Below are 8,717 nucleotides of genomic sequence, written 5' to 3' on the forward strand. Positions count from 1 at the left end.
ATTATGTTTTTTTTCATGTTTCCGGTCGTAACAAAACACACAATTCTATAATCTGTGTGTTTTGTTTTATAGAATATAGATTTTAATTACAATTTAAACAAGAACAAATCATTGATCAATAAATAAATCATCAAACACAACACAATAATGTACTTACATAGTTATTTATTTATTTATTTATTTAAACATGATTGAGAAGAAAATCAAGCTCGATCTCTTTTGTTAAATCTTGTGTTACACATAAAAGTGAGATTAAGGTCAGAAATATTTCATTATTTTCTTTTTCTTTTCTCATTTGAATGATCGTGCAGTATAATTCTAAAATAAATTGCTTTGGTTTTAATAGTTAATAAAGATTAATGAAGTAACAGTACATATTGTTTATACTATATACACATATTAGCTTTACTGTAAATATTTCTTATATTTTATGTAGTTTGATATAATTGTGTAGATTGTGAGGAGTATTTAACAGTAAGAATACAGAGAATAAAAAACAAAAACCTTAAAGAAGCTTATACATCAACACTAGAACATTAAATTAGAAACAATCATCAGAACTAAAATCATTGTCATGTTTTTTTAAGACTAAAATAATTTGTGATTTTTACTGCTACTATTTTTCTCTATCACTGCCATACAAAATGTCATTGTACCTGTGTATAGTGATAAAGATTTTATTTGATTCTATTTAAAGATATAAACTACTATAGCATAATAGAAATGATTTCATGATTAAACTATCTCTGTGTCTCCTTGTGATTTTAAACTCTCATTAATATAAAGTTACTTTACTTCAGAGGGGTTCTGCAGGATTCTGCCTCCTGAACAGAACCTTCCATTCCTCAACCACCAGCAACTAGTCCATATGCAACAAATGCTCACTCTCCTCTCTCTGAGAGAACCGTGACAACAATCTCAAAACCAGTTCTGTTAGCGGACTTAACCTCTGAGTGAGTATATCAATAATCATAAAAAAACATTTCTTACATTTTTCCCATAATTCATTCAAGGTTAAGCTCTGTGCTTTCTTATACATCTCATTAGTGTAGAATCTTCCTCCATTCTGCTGCACCATCCTGTCTATCTTCTGCAGAAGTTCAGTGACCTGATCTCTGTTGTTTAGAGCTGAGTTGTTAATGAAGTAAAATCTTTCTCCACACTGATCTAAAGCTCTTTGGAGACTTTTATTTCCACGTACTGCCTGATCTATTTCTTCCTCTCCTACACCATCACCATGAGTAAACAGAAGAATTGTGTGATCTAAAACCTTCTGACCAAAAGCCTTTTTTAACTTTGTAATTATTTCCTCTTCTTGTTTTGTAAATGGTCCAAATTTGAAAACCAGAATGAAAGCATGAACTCCGTCTTGTGAGAGTTTGACACTTCTGCACAACTCCTCTGCTAACTGACCTTGTGACAGTGACCTAGTGTCAAAGAATCCTGGTGTATCAACCACACGTACACGTTTTCCTCCTATCACAGCTTCTGCACGTTCACTGTGTTTTGTTACAGAGTTAAAAGATTGTTTTGATGTAAATGCATTTCTTCTTCCCAGGATGGTGTTTCCTGTTGCACTCTTCCCAACACCAGTCTTCCCCAGCAGCACGATCCTCCGTTCCTCCTGGTTCATTTCAGCAGATCTGATCCCTGGATCTCCTACTGGATCCTGTTAGTACCAGACAAGAAATAAAAACAAGTTCATACAATGTATGTGTTCATCCCCCCTCACATACAGCTATAACACTCCACTTTTCTAAGTAAGTTTAATATTGTCATGACCAGATGTAGCCTAGTGGTTAAGGTACTGGACCAGTGACCAGAGGGTCGCTGGTTTAAGCCCCACCACCACCAGGTTGCTGCTGTTGAGCCCTTGAGCAAGGCCCTTAACCCTCAGTTGCTCAGACTGTATACTGAAACTGTAATGTAAGTCGCTTTGGATAAAGGCGTCTGCTAAATGCTGAAAATGTAAATGTAAAATGTAACATGATATTTTAAAATGTGTCTGGCAGAGACGTTCACAAGTCACAAAATAAAAGTCTGAGTCAATATAATAAACACAAAACATATATTGTAAATGTAGAGAAATAATCTGTAAGTTCAGATAAAAACAACATCAGATTAGCGAGTGTATTTAGTACGTTTTACTACGTGTCTTTACTTTCCTCCTCATTGTGTAAATGAATGTAATTTCTGTAACAAGAAGGTTCCAGTTAAAAGCTTCAACTGATACGTTTTGTTTTAGTCTGGGGGCCAATTTTGAAAAGTGCTTCCGTTAACACTTTTGCTACTATGTTTGAGTACAAGCAGACAACCCATTTTTTTTAGTTAGAAGGGACCCAGAGGTGATGTTTTAAGGTGGTTGTCAAGTTTGAAAATTCATTTTGTGATTTTTATAAGCAATCTTGTGTAAATTTTTAGGTTTTTGGTTTAACATGACGTGTGTATATAAAATGTTGAATATCTCCACAACCACATGGGCTACGAACATAAACATTGTAATAAATGAAAGCTAATGATTGTGGCTTATCTCACTGTTTAGGAGAAAATGGAGGTAGAACATGGAAAAATCATCTCCGCTTCAAGAAAACCACTTTTCAAATTGCATATCAGCTTGAAAACATAATATAGTGGCCAAATTAAATTACTAATTAGTGCCCCAGTGTAGGGGCAAGAGTTACTCCAAGTTATATGCTTGTAGTGTGAGACAGTGCAACACATCACAAGTTAGTACTTTAATGTTCAGGCGAAATTCTAGTGTTCAAGGTGGATGCCTTCAGTGCTATTTGACTTTTGATTCATGTACCGTATTGTGAAAGAAATGACATTAATATGTAATAACTGCACAGTTACAATATATTTAATTGACTCTTTTATTGCTTCATTCCTATTTTTCAAACACAAACAGTTTGAAAAATATTTGAATTAGCTTTTTCCCCATCTGAACTGCCACACTGATCCAGAGGCAACAGGAAAACTTGGCTGCAATCAGAAGACACCAAGGGACTATATGTACTCAGTCTGAATCCTGGTCAGAAACAAGAGGAACGTTTGCTCTTTTGATTTGGTGAAGCATTTATGTTCACAAAACAAAATAACCATGAACATTCTTAACAAATATAAAATCACACATAGTGTGGCAACACCTACCACCAAGTTCTCAAAACAGATGGATTATTTATTTATTGCCAGTTATAACTTTTAGATCATTTAATTCTGTGTTTGTATGATTTGTGTAAATCGTGTATTTATTTAACGTTTCCTCTAGACCACCCAAGAAGGATGGGCCCTGCTGAGTCTGGTTCCTCTCAAGGTTTCTTCCTGTAATGTTCAGTTTTTCCTTGCCACTGTCGCCCTCGGCTTGCCCATTAGGGGTTTTTGTATCTGTTGGTCCTGGATTTTGTTGCCGGTGGTTTAGACATTAATGGCTGTATATTGAGTTATTTTGAGGGAAGAATAAATTTACACTGTTATATAAGCTGCACACAGACTACTTTTCATTGTGTCAAAGTGTCATTTTGTCAGTGTTGTCCCATGAAAAGATATACTTAAATATCTGCAGAAATGTGAGGGGTGTACTCACTTTTGTGATACACTGTATATATATATATATATATATATATATATATATATATATACAGTGTATCACAAAAGTGAGTACACCCCTCACATTTCTGCAGATATTTAAGTATATCTTTTCATGGGACAACACTGACAAAATGACACATTGACACAATGAAAAGTAGTCTGTGTGCAGCTTATATAACAGTGTAAATTTATTCTTCCCTTAAAATAACTCAATATACAGCCATTAATGTCTAAACCACCGGCAACAAAAGTGAGTACACCCCTAAGAGACTACACCCCTAAATGTCTAAATTGAGCACTGCTTGTCATTTTCCCTCCAAAATGTCATGTGATTTGTTAGTGTTACTAGGTCTCAGGTGTGCATAGGGAGCAGGTGTGTTCAATTTAGTAGTACAGCTCTCACACTCTCTCATACTGGTCACTGAAAGTTCCAACATGGCACCTCATGGCAAAGAACTCTCTGAGGATCTTAAAAGACGAATTGTTGCGCTACATGAAGATGGCCAAGGCTACAAGAAGATTGCCAACACCCTGAAACTGAGCTGCAGCACAGTGGCCAAGATCATCCAGCGTTTTAAAAGAGCAGGGTCCACTCAGAACAGACCTCGCGTTGGTCGTCCAAAGAAGCTGAGTGCACGTGCTCAGCGTCACATCCAACTGCTGTCTTTGAAAGATAGGCGCAGGAGTGCTGTCAGCATTGCTGCAGAGATTGAAAAGGTGGGGGGTCAGCCTGTCAGTGCTCAGACCATACGCCGCACACTACATCAAATTGGTCTGCATGGCTGTCACCCCAGAAGGAAGCCTCTTCTGAAGTCTCTACACAAGAAAGCCCGCAAACAGTTTGCTGAAGACATGTCAACAAAGGACATGGATTACTGGAACCATGTCCTATGGTCTGATGAGACCAAGATTAATTTGTTTGGTTCAGATGGTCTCAAGCATGTGTGGCGGCAATCAGGTGAGGAGTACAAAGATAAGTGTGTCATGCCTACAGTCAAGCATGGTGGTGGGAATGCCATGGTCTGGGGCTGCATGAGTGCAGCAGGTGTTGGGGAGTTACATTTCATTGAGGGACACATGAACTCCAATATGTACTGTGAAATACTGAGCAGAGCATGATCCCCTCCCTCCGGAAACTGGGTCGCAGGGCAGTGTTCCAGCATGATAATGACCTCAAACACACCTCTAAGACGACCACTGCTTTATTGAAGAGGCTGAGGGTAAAGGTGATGGACTGGCCAAGCATGTCTCCAGACCTAAACCCAATAGAACATCTTTGGGGCATCCTCAAGCGGAAGGTGGAGGAGCGCAAAGTCTCGAATATGAATATGCTCCGTGATGTCGTCATGGAGGAGTGGAAAAGCATTCCAGTGGCAACCTGTGAAGCTCTGGTAAACTCCATGCCCAGGAGAGTTAAGGCAGTTCTGGGAAATAATGGTGGCCACACAAAATATTGACACTTCAGAAACTTTCACTAAGGGGTGTACTCACTTTTGTTGCCGGTGGTTTAGACATTAATGGCTGTATATTGAGTTATTTTGAGGGAAGAATAAATTTACACTGTTATATAAGCTGCACACAGACTACTTTTCATTGTGTCAAAGTGTCATTTTGTCAGTGTTGTCCCATGAAAAGATATACTTAAATATCTGCAGAAATGTGAGGGGTGTACTCACTTTTGTGATACACTGTATATATATATATATATATATATATATATATATATATATATATATATATATATATATATATATATATATATATATATATAGTATTATAATCAAAGCTGTAGAATTTAAGATAGGCATCATTCCAGCCACTGTCTTTGGATTATTTGATCTTGTCATTAGGTGGTTGAAGCCACTCCAAGCCGGAACAATAGGATCTTGTGTGTTTTGCAGTCTACAGATTACCCATACAAGGTCTTGGTTCTTTGACTGTTGAATTAGAAGTGTGTTAGCATCATACATGTCTGATGTAACTAATCCATGAAATACTGGACGGGGCTTCTGTGTTTCCATTCTGGCATCCTTCAGCTGAAACATGCCAGGACAAACTAGGACTGACTTTGACTTTTCAGATTTTAGTTTTATTTTTGGGTTCTCTTCTTGAGGTGTACTTTTTCTAAAGGCAGCAGTCTGTAAAGCATGAAATGTTCCTTTTCCATCAAGGGTCTCTTTATTAATGTCGATGTTGTTATTTGCATATGTAATATAACGTGCTGACACAATAGTGACCCTTATGGTGTAATAAGCTTTGGATATTTATTGATTATTATTTTTTAAGACGATGCTTACATAAAAGTGTGATTATGTTGCACATTTACTTATAATTACAGGAGGAGATTCAGAAGTTTAAGGAAGCACTATGGGGAAAAAATCTGATTTTACCACTTTTAAGAATACAGTGATAAAATTACCAAACAACCTTTTTCTCAGTTGACAACCTGGCTGGAACACATGTCAAGGGGTCAGATATTAATACTGGATAGGTTGTCAGCTTGTACTCAGAGATAGCACCCAAAGTTGCAATATCAGATTTGGCCCCCTGACTATTTTCATTACAGAACAAAAGCGCTCGATAAATCACGGCACAGCGGCCAAAATCCCAAACACAGCAAAAACAATCATAACCGCTGCTTACCTGAGCTTCTGTTCTTCCAGATGCTATTACATTTATAAGCGTGTGTCCCATTAGGAATAGAATCCGTTATTTTGTAAATGTGCTTATAATTAAAAACCTCCAAACTTTTCCCGGTTGTGAAGTAAAACAGGAAGTGGTTAGAAAGCCAACTGAGCATTTCATTACCGCGTCATCTGTGTGACGCAAACTGAATAAATGCAAATAACAGCATTTCTTACTAACAGTTACAATCAGAAGCTCTGTCTTTCAACCATTTTAAGTTCATCACTACACCGGAAGCTGCTGGAACATTTACACAGTGTGTGTGTTGTGCAAATTTGGGAAAATATAATCCATTTTAAAATTTAAACTGTGCCACCACACCACTATGTTTCCTCTATTTGAAATATATTAATAATTCTTACAAAGAAATCACTGGAAATTCTTACTGATATTGTGGAATCAGTTGCTTCCTGTTGAAGATGATGGATCAGTATTAGAGCTTCTGGACTTTCTTCACTACCTGTGAATTGTAAATAAAACTTGTTATTTTTTTCTCTTTTAATGAAATACGAGAATGGAGATCCTGGACTGTTAAGCAGACAAGCCTTCATGTTCCTCTTGGTTAGCAGTGGAATCACCTCGAAACTCTCCCATCAGTTTTGTTTTGTCTCTTTCAGGAATGCTGATGTTATCTGAAACAAGTCAGGCTTGAAGATCCTTAGAGATGTTTGTAGTGACTTGCTGCGAGTGGGTTGGAACTCTTGGAGGAATGTTAGTAGGTGGGGGTCACTTCCAAGAAGGCTTAGTATTGTTTAAAATCTCACAAATTCATGGTTAATATTCACAATATATAAGGAACTTTCTTTGATCTGCAGAATAGTGAAAGATTCTATTTAGTAATGTTTAGATTCTACTGAGCTGTATTTAGTCTGATTCCCATTCTCCCATTTTCACACTAGGTCAGTTCAATTAAATTTATTTATAAAGCACATTTAAAAGCCAAAGCTAACCAACGTGCTATACAGCAGAATACAACAATAAAAATATTCAGACATATTGAGAAAAGGACAGAACCCAGAACAGAGCCCTGAGGTCAACCATAGTTAATGGGAGCTGGAGTGGAAGCCCATTTACCAGTTGGTGTTGGATAACTTTTTTCTTTAAATAAATGTAATGATCATGTAAAATAACTCAGGTTTTCTATTTTGTTGGTTTAATATTTGATGAAAGATTTGACTCAGTGTTAGAAATGGTAAAGAAAAGTACAAATATCTACAAAATGTTGTTTTTACTACAGATTAAATCATGTTTGTCAATTACCTACAGCATGTTAAACCATGTTGGCCTGAATTACAATATATGGTTAAAAGTATGTAGACACCCTTCTGAATTCGATTAGGTGCTTCACACCCGTTGCTAATGGGAATAAATATTAATAGCCACAGTTTTAAAGCAGGATTTAAAACAAGTTCACTGTGAGGTATCTACATAACCGCTGGTCATGTTTTGTAAATTTTTTTTTAAAACTTTTTGTTCAAGTGCCAGTGTATTGTATTACATAAATAATACATTTAAATATACACTATTACTAATAACTATATTATTTGATATTATTTTTAAACCACTCACCTTTGGGTTGGTTGTTTAGTATAAATCATGCCCTGTTCAGTTCAGAATAAACACAAAAACTTTTGGTTTCTCTCTTTATAATATCAGTGCAGCTCCACCCACCATCTCAACATCACCATCAGAAACAGGAACAAAGTAAGTGGTGCAGTAACACACACATGATATCAGCAGTTTTAAATATCTCCTTTTATCTTAAAACATACTAAAAATAAATAAAAGTGTTAGAACTTCTAACAACTGCAGGTAAAAAGTAAGCCAGTTACAGTTACAGTCCCCTCCACAATTACTGCCACACCTACAGTATTTACAGAATCTGCCCAGATCTTCCAGGGTTCCAGGCCTTCTCTTTTGGAGCAACACAGACTTTCATTTAGATGACGTCTGTCACCCTGCTTGTTTCAGCAAGCTCATTTCAAGCCACCTTCTGCACATGCAACAATAGCATGGTTTTGTGCTAGACTGGCCTGTTGAGCATTGTGAAGTAGAATATACGAGAACAGAGATTCTGGACTGTTGAGCAGATTGTTTTCAGTTCCCATATCATTACAGAAGACAGTCTTAAACATTTCCTGTTCCAACTTTATATTAGAATATATATTTTTTACCTTGTTTACAAAAGTTAACAACTGGTTGTACCATCTTTAGCAGCAGGACAGCCATAAATGTGGCTGAACTAAAGCCTCTATGAAGAAGAAATTCTTTACAAGACGGATCTCTAGTCACCAACAGTGTTTGGTTTTTAGGTGTACACTGAAAATGTTTAGAGGTCATCAGTGTGTTTCTGTAAGACGAGCCTTCATGTTCCTCTTGGTTAGCAGTGGAATTCACCCTGCAATTCTCCTATAAAGGTCACTTTCTGTCTTTTTTTATTAGAG

The 8,717-nt window shown here is 36.7% G+C and overlaps 1 protein-coding gene across 1 annotated transcript; it reads right to left on the bottom strand.

The window, feature by feature from the left end:
* Nucleotides 1-304: 304 nt before the first annotated feature.
* Nucleotides 305-7,867, bottom strand: LOC134336014 (GTPase IMAP family member 9-like). The gene is made up of 3 exons (XM_063018693.1): nt 7,843-7,867; nt 6,660-6,733; nt 305-1,669 (listed from the first exon to the last, which is right to left on the bottom strand). The coding sequence occupies exon 3, from the start codon at nt 1,631-1,633 to the stop codon at nt 860-862; it is 774 nt and encodes a 257-aa protein (XP_062874763.1). The 5' UTR covers nt 1,634-1,669; nt 6,660-6,733; nt 7,843-7,867; the 3' UTR covers nt 305-859.
* Between the last annotated feature and the right edge of the window lie 850 nt (nt 7,868-8,717).

This window comes from Trichomycterus rosablanca, chromosome 2, assembly GCF_030014385.1.
Source record: "Trichomycterus rosablanca isolate fTriRos1 chromosome 2, fTriRos1.hap1, whole genome shotgun sequence".
Lineage (NCBI taxonomy): Eukaryota > Metazoa > Chordata > Actinopteri > Siluriformes > Trichomycteridae > Trichomycterus > Trichomycterus rosablanca.

What these genes read in the sequence shown, in the direction of transcription:
- LOC134336014 (XM_063018693.1), bottom strand. Translation starts at nt 1,633, where the DNA reads ATGAACCAGGAGGAACGGAGGATCGTGCTGCTGGGGAAGACTGGTGTT.